The sequence below is a fragment of the Marmota marmota genome, unplaced genomic scaffold, assembly GCF_001458135.2.
Source record: "Marmota marmota marmota unplaced genomic scaffold, marMar, whole genome shotgun sequence".
Lineage (NCBI taxonomy): Eukaryota > Metazoa > Chordata > Mammalia > Rodentia > Sciuridae > Marmota > Marmota marmota.
The window spans coordinates 5,879,464-5,903,732 of record NW_026000243.1 but is presented as its reverse complement, the minus strand read 5'-3'; the positions used below and the strand labels follow the sequence as shown (position 1 = coordinate 5,903,732).

The 24,269-nt window shown below is 45.6% G+C and overlaps 1 protein-coding gene across 3 annotated transcripts in view; it reads right to left on the bottom strand.

Moving 5' to 3' along the window:
* Positions 1–10,452: 10,452 nt before the first annotated feature.
* The window catches only part of Kcnj5 (potassium inwardly rectifying channel subfamily J member 5), a 26,831-nt gene continuing 13,014 nt past the window's right edge, over positions 10,453–24,269 (bottom strand). For all 3 annotated transcript variants that reach the window (XM_048796069.1, XM_048796070.1, XM_015499129.2), the window contains 2 exons: positions 17,161–18,099; positions 10,453–13,222 (listed from right to left, as the gene is read on the bottom strand). In XM_048796069.1, the coding sequence (XP_048652026.1) occupies positions 12,900–13,222; positions 17,161–18,097 (1,260 nt within the window). In that variant the 5' untranslated portion in view covers positions 18,098–18,099 and the 3' untranslated portion in view covers positions 10,453–12,899. The remainder of the gene's footprint in view (positions 13,223–17,160; positions 18,100–24,269) is intronic.

The window sequence follows — 24,269 nt, the reverse complement described above, 5'->3', positions numbered from 1 at the left end:
AGCCATTGAGATGATATGATTATGTTAAGATCTACATTCTACTTTGGAGCTCTAGCGGGACTCCCTGAGAGTTCCCATTGGTTGGGGAAGTGCAGTAGGAGGAAATTCCGGAGGAGGGATTTCCTGTTGGTGTAGTGTGGCCCGGAAGAACGCCGGGTGTGTGGTTCGATATATTTCCCGGGAGCATGCATGGCATTGGCGGGAGTTTCAGAAATAAAGTTTGTTCCTGCTTGAGTGGCTCGTGATTTTGTGCCCAGCCAGACTGCGGCAATCCCACACTAAGAACCTCACTTCCTGGCCTCACCTATAACTATTTATCTCTTAAAGTCCCCACCATCATTCTCAAGTTTAGGGTTTCAATTTATGTATTTGGGGGGGAAGCTAACATTCAGCCTACAGCAGAATTCAAACATCCAACCAAACATAAATGAAGGAGGAAAGCAAGGAGGATGGGGAAATAAAATCAAATCACTATGAAAGAAAAAGAAATGCTAAGAAGCAGAGAGGTGGGGGGGGTTGGGGAGTGGGGGGCAGCACAGGGTCTTCAGCCAACAGCCTCTGTCTTGGTGGCCACTGACATTCTTGTTCACCATGAGGTGGCAGGGGGAGGAGAAGGAGCTGATGGGGTGGGAAGTGGTTATTTAGACAGCCAAATACAAACATGTCAAATTCATTCTCTTGCTTCCCACTTTCCTGGGGAAGGGGTTCAGATGTGCAGGCCTGCTGGCCCTCTGCAGAGCCTGTTCAGCAATTAAGATATAATGCTGCTCTGCTCAGTGTGCATGTCTGCCAGACTTGCAACAGTCTGGGGGCTGAGGTCATTGTTTTGCTCCATGACCATGGCAAACAATTTTCTGGGAGCTGTTTTGCTTTAGAATAATTTATTATATCCTTCTATTGTGGCTAATTTCCATGTGTTCCCTCGTATTTGAAGAGTGTATTCATCACTGTAAAGTCGCTGTCCAACTCATGGGCTGAGTGCCTACAGAAGTAGAAAGAGAATCCATTTCTAAAGGCCCTTATTGGTCTCAGTCCCAATGAAATTGGAACTTGACTCAACCTCACAAACTAAAGGGGAAGGGGACCTACTTATTTTTCTAGAAAGAATGCTTCTAGATTCTCCTCTGTCCTGTGTCTAGGAGTAATAGGGGAGCTGAGCTTGTTAGCCACGATGGGCCCTCAGCCACAGCACCCTGCACACTGAGTGTGAAATGTGACTGGCTTCTGTAGCAAAAGGGCCCACCTTAAAACCCTGAGTGAGGACCTGAGTAGACCAAGTACATGGTACATGGTAAGTAAACGAGGGTAGAATGAGCGAATGAACGAAAGGCCAGGGCATGCTGGGAAGGAGGAAGGAGAAAAAAGAAGAGGCATACTAGGAAGGAAGAGGGAAGTGGGCTCTCCCAGTCAGGGGAGTGTTTGGCTTGGAGGAGCAGCTGAAAGCACAAGGCTGTCAGGCAGTAGACACCTGACTTGCCTGACACAAGAAGTTCTTAGAAAATCAGTCACAATGGGAAATGCTGGCATGGAGAAGTGAAAGAGGGACAAGAGAGACCAAAAATGAGGGGGAATGGGCAGGGACATCTTTATTTGTGGCTAGTTATTGGGGAGAGCAAACCTGCAGGAGAGCAGGGTGGAGAGAGAAACTGCCCAATGGTCCCCAAGTTAAAGGGGAGAGAAGCTCACATTTGTCACAGAGAGACCACTGAATGAAACCTTTCCCTTGAGCTCTCAGTTAATTCTTGGACATTTCATGAAGTAGTTTGCATCATTCTTCAGCACAGAAAGAGACTCAGGATGATTCTGGGCCTATCAGACTGAAAGGTTTTTCTCCTTTCAAGATGGAGTGGACACTCAAAGTGCAGATGAAATGCTTCCTGCTATGCACCTGTGTGGTGTTTGAAGATAAGGGTGATCGGTTACCGTAGTGTGGAATGTTTGTGTTGGGCACATGGTTTTCTATTTATAACTGATTGGAAATTAGTGAGTAAGGCAAGGGTGCTTGTAATCAACTTAAAGGTCAGCAAGGACAAGTGAGGTAGAGAATTATAAAGATCGCTGTGACTCTTGGAAGATGGTGTGTATCTTGGTGTCAATTTCGTAAACATGGGAGTGAAAATGTTACCATCTGTTGTACCCGTCTGTGAAGCCAGCAGAATTTTTTGCTACTGAAACCTTTAGCACAACTGTCCTAGCTTTCATGAGGAGGGCAGGGTGATGAGTCACCGGCTCTGTAGAAGTGAAGAGCACTGACTTATGAGATACAAAGGTCATCTTTTAGCAAATAAAATGAATGAAGTGGAACAATTTGAGACATTTCATTGAAACTCCAACCAAAGCAGCTTTTGGCTTATCTTCCAGAATAAGCCCTTCTAGGCATAGTAAATATAAATTATGGGGAATGGGGCAGTGATATAGGAATCAAATTTTACATTAACTATTAATAATTAAGTTCTCTTCCCAGGGCTAGCTTCTTAAATTTTCCTGCCCTAGATCTCATATTGCAAATGGAGCCAGTAGTTTCATTTGATACACCTTGGTGCCCACCAGCTATTTCCTAGGATTCAACTGTCTTTTCTGCAGTTGAAATGGAAATGCAAATCTGTAAGGAGAATATGGAAATTTACTCTTTTAAGCTAGCTACATGTCAGACATTACAATAGAAACCAATGAGGTGACATGGAGTTTAAAAAGGATGCTTCAGAAATGAAAATAAGCTTTTAAATGGGCAGTGGAAATCAAGAGAAATTGCAAAGCTACCATATAAAAAGAACTCATTAGGAGAAAAAGTCAGAACAGCCTAGATGATGTGACATGTAGGAAGAAAGAAACCTCAGCTGTATTCAGAGTGGGGTGGGGGTTGGAGGACTAAGACAGACTGTCTTGTGTGGCCAGCCTAGGAATCAGAAGGGTCCTAGAAGCAGTGGTTGTGTTGGTTGGTACCTTGGGAGGTGAGGTGGGGAGGTGTTCTTTCTAGCTTATCATCCTGGAAAATGCTAGAAGATGATGGTACTATAGACATCCTCTTCTGGTTCCCCTACAGACTCATCCTCCTCTCCAGTTGAACCACTGAATGAGAGAGCTCCTTGAGGGTCCATCCTAGCTTAACCTCTACCCATTCTCTACTTTCTTCTAGGACAATCTCATTTCAATTCAACTTCAAATCCAACTTACATATCAATGACTCTCAAACTTGGCTCTCCCCATTCTCATCCTTGGAGGTCTAGATGTGTACATTTGAATATTTAATTGTGAGTGTCCTCAAATGCAAACATGAAAATTCAGGAGTTTAATTTGAAGCCAAACTCATGTTACTCTCCCCACCCCAAATTAGATTCTATTGTAAGCTCAGTGAATGACCAGTATCCATTGTATTCTGCAAGCCAGGGTGTCTGAACATTCTTCCTAACACCCCATCTCCCTGTCTGTTCATTACTTCTCTAACATTTTTTTCAAATCCATTGACATCTTTTTAACTCCACTGACTTTTTGGTCCAAATTACCATTTCTTGACCCTTCCAATTCATTCTACATTATCAATCAGACTAATTATTGTAAAACAATGAAAATCTTTCAGTAGTGTTCCACTGGTTTTAGGTGACTATCAAAACCTTCATGGCCATGACAACTCCTGATGGCCCAGACTGTAGTCCTCCAGCTGTCTCCCCAACCCTTTCCCTTTGGTCCTTCCCTGCAGTCCAGCCATGCCCCTACCTGTACTCCAGCCACACCCTCTCCAGTGCATCATTCTTCTCAGGAAGTGGGAGCCTTTCTCCAAGTTATTCAGGCACTTGAAGGGCTGCCTTCACACCATCATCCCTTATCCTTTAGATCTCATCTCAAACACCATATTCCCAGCCCACATAAGATCCCTACTATATACTTTCATTGTAATATGTGTACTTCCATTCATAGGGCTGGTGAAAGGCTAAGCCAACATTGTGAATTCACTTTGTGTCAGTCTTCTCAGGTCTCCTCGATGGATTATTAGGTCTCTTCTGCTCCCATCCCAGCCACCATGGCTGGACTTTATGTCCTCGATTCCCTGAGCCTGGGTGCTGCAACAAGGTTGCTCAGTATTGGTATGCAAATGTAAGGACTGGATTCCCTATTTATGCAGAAAACCCCTCTGTGTTTCAGTTGGGAAATGCTGCCACCATGGTGGCCACTTGTAGCCAGTAGTTTAGAGAGGGCAGAGGAAGCCCTGCAGGCAGCAGGCTCAGGACAGCCCTCTCTCTCTCCAGGTCTGTGGATCAATGGCTAATGACCACCATTTCTTTCTTTCTTTTCTTTTTTTCACTTGGAGCATGAAAAAATCCTGGGAACTGTGTTCAGAGTTGTAGCAAAAGAAAGAGGGAACCCTAGATACAATCTCCACCTGTGTGTCAGCAGAGGTGCTCAGTAAACACTCTCAGAAGACTCAGAATGGTTTTCCTTACATGGGGATCTCTGTGTACAGTGTGGACCAGGAAGACTGAGAGCACAGAGGACTAATTGTTACCAGTCAAAAGCAGCTGCTCAGAGATTACAATGTAGGCCATGGCATATTCTACTATGAAAGTGGCAGTATAGGGCAGGTGGAAGTTTTGCCTGAAATCAGCCTTGTCTTTTGATGACACATTTTAAATGTGTCAATCATTAATATTGATTGCAGGGAGAATCATCAATTTTGGAGATTAAACCTGTAAGCTGAGTCTTATTTTTTTTTTCAATAATTATTCAGGAAGGTATTTTCATTAATTTTTACCTGGTTCCTTCCTCTAACGACCAATAAAATAAGCGTTTGTCCTTATCTATAAAACAATGATGTTTCAACCAAACAAACAAAACAATCAGTCAGTGAAATGAATCAGAGCAATCTGGGTGGAACCCTCTGTGGAGCTTGGTTACAGGCTCCGAAAGAGTAGGGGTGGCATCTTTTGATTTTATTTTATTATATTTTTCTGGATCCTGGCAAGATACTCTGAACACAGGAAGAACTCAGTGCCCTTTAAGCCAGTGAATTCAAGTTAAGTCTAGCCTGGATGGATGGCCTGGAAAGGCTTTGGAGATTCCACTTGTAAGGGACCATCCACCAGTTTTTCCATCCTTCTTTGTTTGTTTGCTGGTTTTGGCTTTTTCAAAAGAAACCATCTTCTTTTCATGTGCAGAGAGCAAGTTAAACCTGGCCACAGGCTGGTGTGCTGGAGGGGCCCTTCGAGGGGAAATCTAGCAGGGAATAGAACATTATGCATGAAAGGTAGATGGAGCAGGAGGGCAAAAGGCAGCCAACAGAGATCTGTGACTGTCATTGGAACTAGTGATCATGAGGCGGAGGTGGGAGACAGGGGATGAGTTGGATTTCACTGATCATCACACAGAGCCATCCAGCTTTCCAGATGTTGCATGCATGTCACACAGAGTAGCAAGCAGTCCATTGCAGAATGAGATTTCCCTTTGAAAGTGAATGTTTCAAGGTCCTTGGAAAGATTTTTTTTTCTCTTGCAGATGCTGCTTATTCTAAATGGATGTGAAAGTAGCTATCAAGGTCAAGGTCATGTAGCTGGAAGGCTTTCTCCATGTTCTTAAGTAGGATTCAGGGAGTCTGCTCTGCAGGTGCAGGAGGGAAGTGATGTAAGTGGACATGGCCCATGTTTGGTAGCACTTGGAGGGGTCCTTGAACCATCTGATCAGCATCTATGCATAAGGGGTGTGTGAAAAAAACTTCGGATGAATTTATGCAGAGTAGCTCAGAAATACCCCTGAGTTGACCACTTATAAATATTTTAAAAATATTTAGAATTGTCAGTGGCATTGAGATCTTAAATGACAGGGTTGAGTACAACTAAACTGAGCAACATAGAAAGTACCCCTATGTGACCTATGACCTCGGACCCCCAGGATAAGGGAAGGGCTATGCATCTGGGCCCACACCATCTCAGAGTGAAATTGCATTTTGGTCATTCTCTGAAAAAAAATCTTTCTATTGCTATCCACTGTACTTGGGATGAAATCCAAACCCTACTCTGAGACTCCCAGCTGTGGGCTGAGTCCTCTCTTCCTTCTTTCCTTTCTCCCCAGGACTGCAGCAGCATCCCTGGACACTTTTTGGTTTATAGATACACCCTGATTCTTCCACCTCAGACTTCTAAACACATGCTGCTCCCTCTGCCTAGAATCACTATCCCTGGCCATTTTGCCCAGTGAGGACACTCCTCCTCATATTTCAAGTCCTGTCAGGCTCTTGAGAGGGCCAGCCCTTGCCATGTTTCCTGCTCTTCTTGAGCTCAGTCCCCTGTCAGTGTCTTTCATAGCCTTTACTATAAACTGTAATTCTTTCACTTGTTTTTCTGTTTCTATCTCTCCCTACTCCCCATCAAACAGTAAATTCCATGGAGGCAAGAGTTTATATCATCTATGCTAGGGTCTAAATATCACCCCCCCAAATTCATATGTTGAAATCAAACCCCTAATGTGATAGTGTTAGGAGGTGGGGAACTCTGAGAGGTGATTAGGTGGTGAGGGTGGAACCCTCATGAATGAAATTATTGTTCTGATAACAGATACCTGAGGGAGGCTTTTTTTTTCTTTTGCTACACAAAGTTATGAAGAAGCTAGCGTCTGTGAGGAACTGGCCCTTGCTTGACACTGCATCTGTTGGTGCCTTGATCTTGGACTTCTCAGCCTCCAGAGGATAGAGCAATACATTTCTGATGTTTATAGATTACCCAGGCTGAGGTATTTTGCTATAGCAACTCTAATGGACTAAGTTTTGGCACTACTGAATCTACGGTGTCTATTCCTGTTTCTGGAACATAGTCAGTACTCAATAAATATTTTTTAAATGGTGATACGTGTAGGAAAATTGAAGCAATGAGAAGTCAGAGATGTTTGGGACATTATATGGAACTGCTTATCTTCCCTTCCCTTCCCTTCCCATCTCTTGCCCCTGCTTCTCTTTTTGGCGCTGAGGATTGGACCCAGAGCCTTGCACATTCTAAGTACAAGCTCCACCACGGAGCTACAACCCCAGCTGGTCCTCTGTTTTCTAACGTATGGTTTTCAACCTCTACCACAATGGAATGCCTGGCAGAGCTTCACTGGGCCCAAAGGAAATGGTAGGATGAATGGCTATTGGATTAATACCCAGGTTCTTCTGTGGTGTGAGATTCTGGGAAATAGGTTAAACAGAAACAGCTCCCCCAGAATTCCATCCTTATATACAAAAAGGATACGAGGACCCCTGAGGATGGGGCAAGTTGGTGTGGAGTATTTTAGCCCCGGGGAAGGAGCAGAAAGCCTCTGCCAGTGCAGCTCTTGAATGAGAATGACCCAGGGAGCTGCAGGAGCCAGTTCTCACCCATCAGGGTGCAGTCAGGGTACAACTACTTGCCCTTCTTTCCCAGCTGTACCCATGGATAAGAGCCAATGGGCTCCCCTCTGTGAGGGGAACAGATGGTGGGTGAATTCCTGAACGGCCTTGGTTGCTCCCTTCTCCAGGTAATTGCACAGTGAGGAAACATTATTGCCTCTAAGGCTCAAGTCACACAGGGCTGGCTGCAGTCTTTCCATGAGTTTTTTATTTTAAGAGGCCATTTGGATTATAATGGTGGCATCCAGGGAGTGCACACAGAGGGATCCTAAATGCATATAAATGTCAACTATTTTCTTACTATAGGCAACCTCATCCCACTCAGTCCTGGCTCTCTCTACTTAGCTGTTACCACTTGATAGAAGGATGAAGTTCAAAGCACATGCTAAGGCACCTAGATTCTCAGTCATTTCTCCCGTGGGATTAGGCCGTTTGCCTCTGCCACAGGAGCCAAGGTTATTTGAATAGCAGCTTCAGAGTAAAAGTAAATAGTCCCTTAGCGGGGGTGGGGGGAGGAATCTCTATATCTAATACTGCTTCCTAGGCATTTATTTATTACTCACAAGTCAACGAGCCTTATTGCTGAATTCTAATAGTGTCAACAGAGACATCTGTGGTGAGTACATCAGTGCTGGCCTTTTGACTGGCGCAAATGGAGCAGATCTTCTGGGTCTGGATGCGTTTTCTGAGGATGATGTTCTGATTTTATATGTGTGTCTAGTTCTCTTTTCTAAACTGCGATTCATGCTTGACTGGTGAATATGTCTATTTAGGGTTTCCTTCCAGTCCCCCACTCCCAACATTATATATCTCCATTCTGAGTTTCTGACCCTGAAAAGCATTTTCAGTGCAATCCCAGGCAAAGCACAGACCCACAGGGAGATGGCCGGCTACTCCCAGAGCTTCCTGCCTGTCTGTGTGTCTTGTGCTTTCTGTCACCTCCAGGAAGGCAGTAGCACCCTCAGAGTCACCTGGTGTTTTTCTCCCCTGCTACTGACTGAGGGGCTGTGCACCTGCTGTTAGCTTGGTCACTTGTGCTGATTGCTTCTGGATGGTTACAATGATGGGTAGATCCTGGAGAGATGTGGAAGACAGGACCACACTGGATCTTCTGACCTCTGGCTGATAGCAATATTTCTTCTCAGGCTAAATCAAGGCCTGAAGGGCTGCTATATCTTTCCAGGCTAGTCTAAGTAAGGAACTTCTAGATAGCCAATTTGTCCATCTGAACTCTTAATATTGTCAGTGGGTGACTGGAGCAGAAGAAAACTCCACCGTCAAACCTCTGTCAATGGCATTTTCAACAGAAAATTTCAGTCTTCATTCGAGGTGTCCTGAAATCCTTTGCCAACATTAACTATCACATCTTCCTCTGACCCCTCCCCAGGGTTTGCCCATATCAATCATTTTCCAACTTTTGCCATGAATATACACCATTATAAAGTGGATATTTTGAAGTTACTTGTTACATAGAAAGTGTGGATCATGAACATTTAACATAAAGAAGAGATTAAAGTTATTTTAAGGCAGAATGAATGAGCCCAATGCATGAACCCATACTGTTTGCATTGTCTGCATTTGTTGCCATCTTGAACTGTGTTTTCCTACAGAGAATGACACCTGAGGCAGGAGTCTCAATCTGGGTCTGTCCTTTCTACCTTTGCCCATATATCCATCTCAATGCCAATCCAGATGTTGACACTCCATTTTTAGATTAACAAAACAAGAAGAATCAGTTTGCTCAAACTGGCAATGCATTTGAATGGGAAACCAGTGACCATTGATTTTAAATGAGAAAGAGCTCTATAAGGTCAAATTCTCTTTATGGGCACTAAATACTTAGCACTAAATTTTTAGCCATGTAATGGTGTGTCCTATACAAGGGGAAATCCTATAAAGGGGAAAAAAACACGACAGCAGTTTAAGGAGATGTCATTAGTAAAAACCAAGCCAAGCAGTATAAGTTGTTTCTCCCTGAAAGCAATTCTTCCTCGTCTAATCTCTTTTCACAGCTCATTTGTTCTCTGGGAATCAGAAAAAAGGTATTTCCTAATTATCTTGCCACAGGAGAACTGAGGTGGCGGATGGAAGCCAGAGCTCTACAGCATGGCACAAATCTGTTTGATGCTATTGGGAGAGATGAGGCTCTCCTTACTGCTGTGGCTGGAGCCCAGTGAGTGGCCATAGACATGGAGTATTTATGCGGATGATGTCCTTCCACATTTATTTGGGAGATGCTTGCCTTTCATCTGTGACCTTAAGCAAACTTAGGGAACCTCTCTGAATCCCCTGGTAACAAGGGGCCATTGAGACCTCCGTTGTGCTTTGAGAATCAAGCATCCAGATTCTCAAAGTGCCACTGCTGGGCACTGGGTGCTCAGTCACCAGTACACATGCAAAGAAGTTTCCAGAGAATAGTTTTAGAAGACAATGGGCAACTTTTTCTTTTTTTCTTTTTAATCAATATGAGCAATATAAGTTTCTGTGGTTCTTACCTCACATAAGAGACAAGGTAGGCCACGGTATAAGAAGAGTAAATGAAGGTACCCAGTTGTTGGATAAGAAACAGAGAAGGTGCTCCCCAGGCATATAGGGGCTCTTCTCCTTCTCCTCAGTCATAGTTAACTGCTTGAGCCAGGATCCAAAGCAACAGAAGGAAATGGTGGGAGCGGGCTCCCTGGTTGTTCAGATGGCCAACAGGGGAAACATCTGAATGAGAGAGGCTGGGCAATGTCTTTTCTGCCATGGCCCAGAAACAGAATCTTATGGGCAAACGTGTCAACACCTAGAAGGTGTAAGATTGGTAGAGAGAGGAGAACCAGAGGATCTTTTCAGAAAGGAAGGACATAGAAGTTAAGGCAGGAATTCAGCTTCCTATATGTTCAGGATCTGACAAGTGAGCTATCATTTGGGGATTTTGTAGATACTGAGGCCTGCGGGAATTACCAGTGACCACATCTCAAAGCCTGGCTCAGCTCTCTGTGGCCCATCAGTAATGACATGGGCTCACAGCCAAGCAAAAAGGACCATGACCTATAAGTGTTTTGTATGCAGGAGCAGTGATTTGGAAGTAACCAAATGAAACACTGGCCATCGTTGGATTTTGAGTTGAATAAGTCCATTTTTATTTAAGAATTTCCAGAAAATGTTTTGAAGAACTTTTCAAACTTTAGTTAGATCATCTGGTCACCAAGAAGGGGATTTCCTTGGGATATGAAGTTCATTTTTCTTGCATGTAGGTGGCCATGATGGAAATCAGAATATGAATACTGGAATTAGTATTTTACGAATCCCATTGCACATCAGCTCTGATCTATCAGGGAGCTTTAGAATAGGAACATATTGGACACTTTGTCTTCAACAGACTCTTTAGCTTCTACATTGGCTGAGAGGTATGACATGGCTCTGGTTCATTGAAGTCACTGGCAGAATTAAAGAACCCCAGAGAGAGGCTTTAATAGCCAGTTGGGGGATGTTTCAGAATTGTAAATGGAGGCAGGATCAGGACACTGTCTAGCCATGTGACCAGCTTCCCTGTGGCTTCCTTGCCTGCCAGCCTCATTGTGGGGTATAATCTGGGGGTCCTGTGTGGTTCTGACTAAGACAGACTTCATATCTGGCAAGGGGTTGTGCAAGTAGTCCTGCTCTGAAAGCCTGGGATCTGGCTAGCCACGGGTAAGAGAGTTCCAGCTGCAGCTCCCCCCACCCCAGACACCCAGTCTTGGCAACTGGCTCCCTGCCTTGGACTCCTGATTGTATGCAGCTCCCTCACTGGGGTTCTTTTGGCGGCTTCACTTCCCTTTCCCCTGAGGGGGGATCCCAGCCCTTTCCCCAGTCCCTGAAGATCTACTTTACCACAGAAGGATGCCACAACCACAACCCAGCATCCTGTCCATGGTGGGAAGAGCCCTGCTTGCCCACTGCTATGCTGGTCCACTGCTCCAGATCCAGCCCCAGTGCCAAGCTGAGTTGGGTAGCCCACGAGATGTGGTTCCTGTCCCAGTCCACCTTTTTCCTCTTCTCACCAGCCTCAGACCTAGGACACCAGTGTGGGGGAACGTGGGCCTGAGATCTGCAAGATGTCCCCTTGTTCTATCTTATTTCTGCCTCACTGTGGTTCCCAGGGAAGGTGCTTCAGTTCTGGAACAGGAAAAGTCTTCCACTCTCAGAGAAGAGTGAGAGCTATGAAGGTCATGGGAGAATCCTGCCGAATTCTGTGTCTGGGAACCTGTGAACGCCCTTTCCAATTAATCACAATTCTGTTTTTCTTAACACTTGCTTGGCTGGCCTGACAATTTGTACTCTATGAGGCCAACAACCTTCTTTTTTCTTAACATTCATCCACTTCCCCAATTCTCCCCTCCCTCACCTCCTGGTCCCAGGGCCGGAAGAAGCAGCCCATTCATTCCTAGCTCCCCAGGCATCATAACCGCCCAACCACCCTATGAGAGCCCAGCCTGTAGCAGTGAGGTTTTCAGCACCAGCTTGAGACTTTGGTTCAGCCTGGACTTGCCAGCAAAGCTGCCTCTATGGTCACCCGTCACTTTTGCTTCACAACCCATTATTCACCTTGATAGCCAAAGTGTGCTGAACCCTGAGGTCAGTGTTTGGGCAATAATGGGGCAGATGCTTATTTAAAATTTTCAGTGTTTTCCTATCTCTCTTTTTTCTTTTCCTCTCTGAATCCCTTTGGGTGGGGGGGGGCTGAAGCTTTCTCTCAGGCTCTCTGAGATGGTGAAAGAAAACTAGAGTGAAGGTTAGAATCACTTTGCAATTCTTGGGCCCTATAGTCCTATAGAAACCCCAGAGGCTGGGTTCTTCCTTGGGTGGAAGGTTCAGGGTACAGTGTGACTGGGAACAGGCCAGGCAGTTGTGATGCCAACTGTGCTTGTGCTCAGAGGTGCTGTAACCCAGAGTGACTCTAACCAGCTCATTATCCAGTAGGCTGCAGTGGGCACGCAGAGCACAGCGGAGAAAACCTCATGTACTTGGCAGATAATAACAGAGATGAACAAGGGCCTTGAACTCTGTAGCTCTTAATAAATGGTTGTTGGCCTCATAGGCCTTAGCCCACCAGAGATCTGTGAACTTATCTCTAGACTGGAGGTCTGAGCTTTCCTCAGGCAGAATCTCTCCTTCCTGAAACTACAACACACCTCAGGGCTGACAACCCTCTCTTGATATCAGCCCCTGGAAGGGGCTGTGAGTTCCAAGGAGGAAAGTGCCCTGAGACCTGCAGAGAGAGGACAGATGCCATTCTGTAACTTTCACTGTGGGGAAAGCCATTTTGGCTTGGCACTTGGTATTGACAGAAGCAATGAGAGAAGAAGCATCACTGTTCATGGGGCCTAGGCAGGAGGCCACTCACTCAGGGAGGCCTTGAGTGGGGAGATGTGAGAGCTGGAAACACTGTTCCCTCCCACAGAGCCTTGACAGCTAAGCTTCCCAATGGCATACTCAGCCAGTTCTCTCTATCTGCCCTCCAGAGCTCTGAAGCATCTGTGCTCATGGAAGCTGGTGAGGGGAGACTGTGGGGAGAGTACAGCCCTCACACTGAGCCCCTGGTCTCCTGGGACACACTCAGCCCAACAGGCTTGTCCTCTTCTTCCTGCTCAGCCTCCACATCCTCCCCTGTCTCAGCATGGCCCCCTACTAGGGGAGGGCTAGGGAGGTACTGGTGGAGCCGGCCTTCCCGTTTCATTTCTGCCAGTTCTTTGGCACAGCAGCTGGGTGTGTTGGTCTCATAGGTGTCATGGAAGGTGTTGTAGTCCACCTCATAGAAGCCCTTTTCCAGAGTGAGGACTGGTGTGAATCGATGGCCCCAGAGCACCTCTGTATCCATGTAAGAGCTTCGTGCTTGGCAAGTCATGCCTGGGGAAAGAGAAGGCATACATATTAAGATGCAATGACTTATTGAGCCAACGATCCATCAGTCCACCCAATTCATTCATCTCCGTCCATCCAATCATCCATCAAGCATTTCTTTCACATCTGCTTTATGCTAAACATATAGAGGTGTCAATCTCAATAAGACATAGTCCTTGTCCTGGAGGAAATCAAGATATGGTGGGGACAAAACATTAGAAATAAACATGCAAAACTCTGGAGCACATTCCCAGACACAAGACTGAATATTTTTTTTTGTATAACTGGAGGCAACAACGTGGCTTCTGATAACAGCATTCAGGTCTAGAAGATTGAGACAGGAAAAGAGGCAGAAAAAAAGGATTGAATAAAGATAAATCCAGAATGAGGGAACATAGAGAAAGTGACAGACATTTAGAACATATGGAGATTACTTCACATAGACACATATGAATAGAAGCCTACACACTCATACACACAGGCACAACCGCATGTGCACACACACACACACATGAGCACACTACACATACACACGCATGAGCACACATACACACACAGGAAGGGGAGAGACACACATGCACTCAGGGCTTGGCTTCTTGATCTGAGGATGCTCCAATGCCCCTGCTCCCCTTCCATGCAGCCCTTGCCATGCCTCTGTTATTTTTAGGTGTTGCTTTCTCTCCAGAGAGGGAGGGCAGCTTTGTTTATGGATGACAAGCCTCTGTGCTTAGGGGCACAGGAAAGCAGCTTTCATTTCCATCTTCTGGCCCAGGAAGGCACTAGCTTGTGCTCTTTGGGCACTGAAGGAGAAGCCTTCTCCAGTTCCCCACCTTGGGCCTTCACTGTGAGGGTGTCATGCAAACCAGACCCAGGGCCAAAGGCTTCATCCCACCCAAATGTACTCTGCCTGGATCCCCCAGGGAGCCCCCATATATGGCTAGGTTTTAGCCTACTCTCTGCCCTCAGTAGGGGCAGCCTGGGCCAGGTCTTTCCATTCAGTCCACATCTCTTGTTGCCCACAACTTGGTTTCAGCAAAGGTGTAGATGCACAACTGGGCCCTGACTAGCCTAGTCCCAGGCTAGATATTGCAGGCTCCCAGGGCCTTGGGAATGACAGTGTGACAAGACCTCCACAGTAGCTCATGGGACAGGCCCCTTGGGCTTTTCATGCCCTCCTACTGTCTCTCCTCTAGGGATGTGGCTGCCTGTGTCCCCTAGATTATGTGGTTCTGTCATCTTTCAATGTATTTAAAAGGACCCTCAGTGTCTGGCACTGTGCTTTACCTGTGGTGCTCCATGTAGTCATTTAATCCTCCCAAGGATTCAGTGAGATTAACTGTCCTCATTTTGTTGACAAGTCAAACAACTTTCCCAAACTCTCACAAAAGGGCTATGGCAGAGCTGAATTCATGCCCATGCTTGGCTCCATGAGTGTGGCAAACCATTTGAGTTGTCTTCAGATCAGAACAGAAACAAGTGTGGGGGTCCCCTTCTCTGAGCTCCTACAGTCCCAATAGAGCAAGGGTAACCCAGATTATGGGAGAAGGTCAAGGGGTTAGGGCAAGTCAATGTGGGCCACTGGTTTTGAGGGCAATGTGAGGGGAGGAGGCAGCTGGGCAGGGCCTGCACCCGCTCTGCTGACAGTGGCCCTTGTGCCCTCCCTGATACAATGGTGAAGGCAGCTGCAGATACTGGTAAAGCATGGTTTTCTTGTCTTCCCCAAGGCCTCTCACCTGATCCCTCTTTTGTGACTTTGGAGAGGAGCTCTTGCCCCAGAAACCAAGCCTGTGTTCTGATCCTGACCCTATCACCAAAGGCAGTGTGACCTGCTAGCCCCCAGCTCTGCAGGAGGCAGCTCTCTGCATCGCTGCTCCAGGGGCTTCTGTGGCTGTCACCATATCCTGCCTGGCCAGGTTCTGACCCCCCAGCAGATAGCCAAGAAGCCCCCTTTGGCACCAGTCCTTAGGGCCTGTTAGCACCCTCCTGCCTGGAAATGGAAGGCTTTGGGAGGCCCTGTTTCAGTCCCCCACCCAGCATTCAGCTTCCCTTGTGACAGGCCCTGAACATTTTAGGAGACCAGTGTGGTGTGATAGAAAAAGCTCTAGATTTATAAGTGAAATGCCTAAGCAGGAACATTTATTGTCTGCATGATCCTTTTAAGCTTAAGCAACCACATCTGTAAAATGGGGTGGAAGCTAGCCCTACACTATTGTTTATAAGAATCGGGGTCGGGGAAAAATCCCATGTGATCATTTTGAGCATGAAAGAGTTTTCTATGTCATCATTAGGGTCTGGGCTGCTGCTCAGTCTAGTTGGTGGAAAAAAAGGAAGAAATGGAAATAAGAAGCAAGGTGCAGGATTTTTCTGGGGGCTCCCCTCCCCGGGAATTCTGGTCCCTAGTGTGGGGAGGACTGGGGTCTGTGGTTCTTAGCCAGAGCTCAGGCTCCCTTAGACATTGGGCTCTCTGGAGCCACCTCTAAGAGATCTACCATAGCTGCATGGCTAAGGAATATGGAGGCTCTTGGCTGTCAGCTCTGAGAGTTGGTAGCCAAGCAGGGGATGCCAAGCTGGCCATAGAGGGCATCTTCTTGGACCTATGTGAATGTTGATGCCTCAGCATAGATGTGCTGTGTTCTGCATGGAAGGAGCCCCGCATGCTTTGGGACCACAGAACCAACCTCCTGGAGGAAAGCTGAGAGGCACTGATTCAGAGACGGGCTCCCCCAGGTGTGGGGCATAAGTATCTCTAAAGAAAAGTAAATCTGCTTTAGCTTAGGAAATGCTGCATACTATCCTCTCCTGGTGATGTGACTCACGGTATTGAAGTGGCACCCCCTTTCTCCACAGAAAAATCTTAACTGGGCTTCTCCAGAAATCTTTACAATGGCTGATTTTAGGACTATCAGCAAAAGAGTCTCTGCAAAAGAGTTCAATGTAGATAAACTTTCTATTTTCATGTTGCCCTGTTTTACTTGGCCACTGGCTGAAAAGATACCAGCACTCCAGGTGCTGGACACTCCCTTACTAGTTTTTCACAAACATATCCAGTGTAGTAGTTTGTAGAAATGTGAAAACAAGGCCTCTGGCCTTGATCTGGGTTTCACAGAGATGTCTACATTTTTTAGATAAGTTACCAACTGGGCTCCATGGTAACAGCTGGCAGGGGGAGGAAAGAAAGGGAAGAAGAAGCTCTCCCCTTTTCAGGTGTTGTCCTTTAAGGGTTAACATGCCCAAAACAGTGAAAGAAAAAGCTGCTTTTATGTGAACTTCTGCAGACTGAACTTCTGAGCCCCTTCCCTTGCATGCTGGGTATAAAACTCTGAAACTCCCTGAACTCAGGTGCAGGGGATTGATTAATTACAGCAAAAGCTGTGCCCTCTGAACCTGGCTGCAGCCAAATAAAACTGTTTCCTGCTATCTTTGGTGCCTTGTTTCCTTTGTCCCTATAACAGTATATACTCACGGTAAGGCATGAAAAGCCACTCTAGAAAACCCAGCTTGCCTTTGTGTCACTCCCAGTCAATATCACCGCTCCCAGTCAATATCACTTTCGCTTGTTGGAAACAACTGCCAGTTCTGGGGTCCTCTGGCTTGAGGTGTGTCCTGGCTCTATGACTTGGTAGTGCTTGCTGTGTCTGTGCCTCTGTTTCTATACCTATACCTTAATGAATACTATCTAACAGGAGTGTGGAAGGACACCGAATGAGATAATATTTGTTCAAAGTCTAGAATCGTGCCTGGAAGTTGGGAGGGATTGATCAACACCAGCTATTGTTAGTATTCCATCTTGAGTAATAATGCCCCTCAGGTCATTAGGAGCTGGACATACTGATTGTGCAAGCTCAGGATTCTCACATACACACTTTCATCTTCTGGAGTCACAGTGGTCTAAGTTCCAGGGGAGGTAAGAGGATCATGTGGCCAAGGAGGAAGAAATGTCTTACCCGTTGCTTCCACCATCCCTTCTAGAATGACCACGACTTCAAACTCCTCCTGATCCAGCTGAGCCCGAGACATCTCCCAGAAAGGGCTCTTCTCATTGATCTCATGTGAGATGATGAGTGGAGACACCAGGAAGAGACGGTCATCGCCAGTGTCGAAGCCTACGTTGATGTCAGTCTGGTTCAGGGGGATGAACTCCCCCTCTTTGGTCTGGCGTGACTTGATGAGCTTGGCGCGGATGGAGGCCTCCACGATGTGGGAGTTGCGGAGGTCCCCCACTCGGAACATGAGGCACAGCTTCTCGTCCCGCATGGAGATGACCGCGTTGTTGGAAAACATGAGGGTCTCGGCTCTCTTCTTTGGCTGGCTGATCTTGACAAACATGCAGCCCACCATGAAGGCATTGACGATGGAGCCCAGGATGGCCTGCACCAGGAGGAGTATGATCCCCTCTGGACACTTCTCTGTGATGACTCGGAAGCCGTACCCGATGGTCGTTTCAGTCTCAATGGAGAACAGGAAAGCAGACACAAAACCACTGAGGTTTTCAACACAAGGGATCCACTCTTGGTCACCTACATGGTCCAGATCACCCCGGATATAAGCAATGAGCCACCAGATGAAACCAAAGAACAACCATGTGATGGTGTAGACCATGGTGAAGACAAGCAGATTGAAGCGCCATTTGAGGTCCACCAGGGTGGTAAAGAGGTCGCTCAGGTACCGGTAGGTTTCCTGGACGTTGCCGTGGTGCACATTGCACTTGCCGCTCTTCTCCATGTAGCGCTGCCGGGGCTTCTTGCCTTCTGCCAGCAGACGGGTGCGGTCTGTGGCAATGGGGATATAATCACGGGCCTGTTTGGGAATCTTCTTGGGATCCCAGGGAGTGACTCCAATTTCCATGTCCTGGTTCATAGCATTCCTAGAGTCACCAGCCATAACTGGGTTATGTGGAGTTAACAAAGACATCATAAGTGAAGTGGACTGTGCTGATTCCCAGACACAAGACTGGAGAGACTCTCACCTGGGGACTCTCATGGGCCTCTCCCTAACGAACAGTAGCTGAAACTGTAAAATTCTCAAGGGCAGGGACCACTTATTCTTATAGGATTCCTTTGCCTCTCTGGGGCTTATTACAGATTCTAGCATATACTAGATGCTCAAGAGTTTGTGGAATGAATAAACAAACAGTGCCTATGTGTCAACTGTAAGCAAAGTATTTAAAGGATTTAAATAAATCTGGGAGCAATTTTACAAACAATAAATTAAATGTCTTCTATATTCCTTGCAAGATATATGGATTGTCACTCATTACTATAAGAACTTGCTGGAGTTAGAGGTTGTAATGCACATTATATACGGTGTGCTTATGTATCACAGTGATTTCTTTTTCTCTCTTTCTTTTTCTTTTTCTTTTTTCTTTTTTTTTTTTTTTGCTGGGGATTGAATCCAGGGTCTCACACATGATAGACAAGTGCTCTACTGCTGAACTCCATGCCCCAACCTTGTTGATTTCTAAGAGCCTCTCTCCCTCCATTAGCATGAAAGTTCCAAAGGGGAATAATTTTGAGTTTACTTTGTTCCCTGACATTTTGCAAGTACCTAGAGGATAGCCTGGTATGTACCATCTACACAAAGGAAGGTAGTGAATAAAATGGATGGCTAAATAAGAAAAGTAAGAATGCAGAGTCCCAATGAGGGTGGGTGACACCCAGGCCACCAACAAGAAAGTGGTAAAGCCAATATTTGGGATGCTATTTACCTAGCCCAAAGTCTGTGCTCTTTCCTTTAGACCTCATTGTCTCCCTTCCTTTCATCTAGGAGATTTTAGCCACAGACAGAGAGGAAAAGGCAATGTGTGTGTCTGTTTGCCAAGTGGTCACTCCTACCACTGTGGAGTCTGTGACCATCTAAGCACTTACTAAAATGATGAATTGCTGTGGAGATATCTAAAAAGAACAAATTTTAAAAATTGCTGTGGAGATATACTCTTTAAAAATGTGATCCATTTATTCCCTACAAAGTTGAGACAGAATATTCACACGCCAAGGTTTTCAAAAGGACTGTTTGTTGGAGGATGTGCCATACTTCAAAGAGACATCAGACACCTACAATATCCAATTGACTATTTTTCTGATATTCTGCTCAAACCCATTTAAAATGCTTTAAGACTCTGATGAAATCAGGCAAGACTGTGAATATCTCTGTAATTAATAAGAAGAGCTTAAATTTCTGAGCATCATGAGCCAGGCCTTGCCCTAAGAAATTTATATCCGTTAGCTCATGTAATCCTACCGTAAAGCTATTAGATAAATAGTTATTATCTGTTCATTTTTTAGAAGAAGAAAATGAAGCTTGCGTAGCATGTGGCCAAGTCAGGTTTTGGATCTAGGTTTATCTGGCTCTAGCCCAAGGACTTAACCACAGCCCTCAGTGTTTTATGGCTTAGACCTCAACTGATGAACTCTCTCTCCAGAAAGTTCTACAAGCACTGATCCTTGGAAAGTCACCGTAGGCCGTACTATAATTTGACACTTCTTTATCATTGTAACCAAGTTTTCCTGGGTTTCATAGGTATACTCCTTCCCAGGTGTAGACATTCCAGTTCCCCCTAATTTCTTTCTTTGTCCTGATTGAGAACTACAATGTGCCTTGACCCCTCTGTGACCTGACAAGTCACATTTTTTTTCTCTTGCAGGCTTAAACCCAAGCCTTGAACATTCCCAGGCACTCTTGATGAACTGTTAAGGTTGTTGCTTGAAACACCAAAAATTCTAACATATTGCTAAACATGCAGAAACTACCCTTAGCCTTGAGCCAAATTCCTTAAAAGTCCATTAGATTTCATACCCTGACCTGTGCTGAGGACATCCTTAGATAGAATATTCCTTTTCTCGCTATACATTCCTCTATAAATTCCCCTAAGAGATGCATTGGACTGATCACCCTGAGGTTTATTGTTTACTTCTTTGAAATCCCAACCAGCCCCATCTTGGGATGGTTTGGGAGCAGTCCCGTGTGGGAACTCCACCACTTTTGAGGCTATTCCAGGGGTTTGGCTGGACAGAACTGTGCCCTGAAAGAACCTTATGTATGTATGGTCTATAAGCCACTGAGCCAACTGACTTATTGACCAACCAAGGCAATCTCACACACCCTGGGAGGTCAGATGACCCTGACAGACCTCTTCCTTTGTTGCCTGGGTGATTGCAGCAATTTCAAGGTAACCTCAAAAAATATCATATTGGAGAGTCATTCAAAGGGCTATTTATCTCAGACATCCATCGGCCATTCTGCACAGAGCCACCTGCTCCCTCACATGGCAGTTAGAAAGATAAATGAAACACAGAGGGAAATGCTTGGAGCTTCTTTGTAGAATCCCAAGCAGGATTTTGCTCTAGCTGTAGGTACGGGTCTTGTACTGAAAACTTGATCAGAGATGCCCAGAGATGGTGAGATACACTGTTAACTCCGTGTGCTCCTGGAAACTCTAGCTCCTGAAATCCAGACAGGGTTCTGATAGGAGTGTTGCTGTAGACTGCCCCAGCCGCTGCTGTTGGGTGGGGCAGGCACAATGCCACAAGAGTGAATCATGGGCCAGGACACTTGGGAAAGCATATTCTCCTGCCCTCAGCTCTTGGGGGAAAACAGCTTTTTGCTGATTTTCTGCACTGTTTCCTTCTTTATTTTTAAACATATTCTCATACGTTCTTGCATGCTGTACTAGAAACAGAAAGATGTTTTCTAGGACACCTCAGCCCACGTCTGAAAACTTTTCATGTCTGGCAGACAGGAAAAGGAGGCTTACTTCTGATTTAAAATCAGTATGCCTTCTCCGTATGCACTGGAATCATAAGTTATTCCTGACTTGACCCAGGGTGAGATCTACATTCTAGCTCAATGTCCAACAAACTTGTTCTGTGGTCCATAGAAAAATAAACCTAACTTTCTTTGTCTCAATTTCTTTGCTCAAAATCTTGAATAACATTCTTTGCCCTCCAACCCTGGGAGCCATTGCAGGGATCTGTGGCAAGAATATATGATACAGACATAAATATAAGTATACATGTACATTTAGTCATGCACTGCATAATGACACTTTGATCATATTAATGCATATAAAATGGTGGTCCCACAGATCATACAGCCTAATGACATTGTAGGCATCTTAATTTGTGTAAATATGCTCCATGATGTTTCCACAACAATGAAATCACCTAATGATGCATTTTCCAGAATGCATTTCTGTCATTGAATTTGCATCGAGTTTAAATGTAATGCAAAGTTCCATTAACTCTATTTTTAAAATAAGGTCAGGAATATTTAAGTTAAGCATCTAATGCCGTAGTGGTGATTTGCAGGGTAGACTTTAAGCTGATTGGCATGGAGCCTCTACTATTTTAATGGTGAGTAACTTGCCATCCTAGAACTCCTGTTCTGCATTGCTGTTTGCCCATCACAGATTCTCAGGAGCAATAGAGATGGACTTCCTTAATAAGGTTTTCAAGATCCGTTCTATTAATTATGCACCCATTCAGCAAGCATTGAGGAACTACGTATAGTAGTCCTGTGCTTAGAACTGGCCATAAAGCAATGAAGAGGGTAAATGAAGACCCATCCCTCCTGGAGTTTATACTCTAGTACTGCCTCTTTGAACCTAGGGTTTGTGCAGAACCATGTGTAGAGAGAGAAACAGAAAGAAAAGTCATGGGCTTGGCTGAGGGCAGCTGAGTAGCCCGGCTGCTCTCTGCAGAATGCAAGACAAAGCACCGACTTCAGCCAATCCTATTACACCTCATCAAGCCCATTACTGCTCTTCATCTTCTGGCCTCCCCTGTGCCCACGGATGGAAAGCTTTGCCGAGACAGGATGAAAACCCCTGGGAAAGACAGAGCTTCAAGTCCAGCAAAGAGGTTTAATTCCTTTGATATAAAGCATGAGTGGAGAGACTCAAAAGAGGTCAAATCAAAGGGAGTTGTATTTTAGATGATGCATGAGTGAATCTGATATCCACTTAAATGGAAGGAATTCTACAAACACCCACCACAGTGCAGAAAGCTCTGCATCATGGGGTGGCCTAGAATGCCAGAAGCACAGCCACAGAGGTTTGTTAGGAGCACACTCAGGGCTCAGCAGGGCTTCCTGGAGAAAGCACTGAGCTGGGAGTCTTGTCTCAGACTTAGTTTCCCTATCTGTGAAAATGGGAGCCACAAATATCTCCATGGATTTCCTCCTCTCTCTCTCTGGGTTGACAACTTCCTTCTCTGAGATTTAAGGCTTGAGGTGAGGCCGGAGGAAGAGTAATGGAGGAGAACATATTAGTTCCACGTTATTATGTTTGAATTCTACCCTCTATGAATCTATATGGCTGTATTGGTTGTTAAAATACAAAAATGCTCCAAATTGGTTGGTGAATAGGCTGGCCCAGTTGCCTCAAGAACTCTCAAGGTTAGCAGGGAGGATTAAAGCTGCTATAAATTGAGTATATACTACACAGAACATGTGTAAGTGGCAGAATTCTAAGACGCCTGCATGGTTCCTGCCCCATAGTATACACTCCCTGAATAATCTGGGGACTTGGGGTTGGGACCCTCATTACCCACAATTAGAATCACCTTGAATAAAGGAAGGTCATGTGGGTCAAGCTAATCATATAAGCCCTGAGAAGGGACTGGACTTTTCCTGAAGCAGGAAATTAATCACTAGAGGAGTTAAATGAGAGGGAGATTGCTCATTTGCTTTAAAGATGGAGGGTACCACATGGCAGAAATGTGATGACTTCTAGGTGCTGAGACAGCCCTCAGGAAACAGCCAGCAGGGCAGCAGTCCTACAATTGTGAAGAACTGAATTCTGACAACCACCGGAGCTTGGAAGAGGACCCTGGGTTCCAGATGAGAACGTGGACACCACCAGCCACTTTGACTTTGGCCTTGTGAGAACTGGGCAGAGAACAGTCATAAAATGGACTTCTGACAGAACTGTGAACTAATAAACACATGTTGTTCGAAGCCATTAAGTCTGTGGTCATCCACTACAGCCAAAATAGAAATAGAGTATAGAAAGGAATACTGATGATTTTCTTAAGTATCGCAAATGTTTAAGAAACCAGACTCTGGCACCAGATTGCCCAGGTTCCTGTTCTACCTTAAGCTGAGGCACTTTGGAGAAAGTTATTTCTCTAAGTCTCAGTTATTTCATCTGCAAAATGAGGGTGAGAATAGTACCAATCAAAGAACTTTGCTGGGAAGATTAAAGGAAAAGTGCATGAACTGTGTGTGGCTTATAGGAGCTCTCTCTTAGTTGCTGCAGTGGGATCTCTGTATCTGTGAGCTCCACATCCACAACCAACCACAGATGGGAAATATCTGGGGAAAAAACAAGTGTTTTCATTGAATGTGTAGGGACTATTTTTTCTTGTCAGTTTTCCCTAAAGTATCTCTCCCCATAGTATTTATATTGTATTAGGAATCATAAGTAATCTAGAGATGCTGAGATTGGACAGATTTAAGGTATACAGGAGAATATGGTAGGGTGTGTGCAAGTATTGAATACTTTTATACAAGGGATTGAGCCAACTTGGGTACCCCAGGGGGTCATGGAACCCTGGGGCAGAATTAGGAGAGGTGGAGAAGGACTGGAGTGCTTCAAGCAATTCAAGGCAGGAGAACCAGCCGTTCCCCAGGGCTGGGGAAGTGTCAGCAGCGGGCTCCCATAGCTTCATTTCATTAACTCTGCAAGTGTGATTTTATCTTCATTTTACAAAGAGGGAAGCTAGGAGCTTAGAAATCTTGCCTAGGGTTCACTGCCAGTGTGTAGTCCTTAGTGGCTGGGCTTGGGTGTAAAAGCTGCTTGCAGAGGTCTGGGATCTCTCCAGTTTCTGTAGGATTCTAGATCGTAACCCCCTGGTCTGCTGCCCCATGAAGCTGTGCCTTCTAAGAGCTGTTCCTTTTGGCTTCTTCGTAACTAGGCAGAGCCTGTGCTGCCTCCCGGTTCCGGAGGGTTTGCTTTGCGGGCCCTTGTCCCTGGCCCGCAGCTGCCAGCTTCTCGCTTCCGGGGTCTCCAGCGCGCTCCCCCAACCCCCCCCCCCGCCCGCCTCCTCGCCGGGCAGGA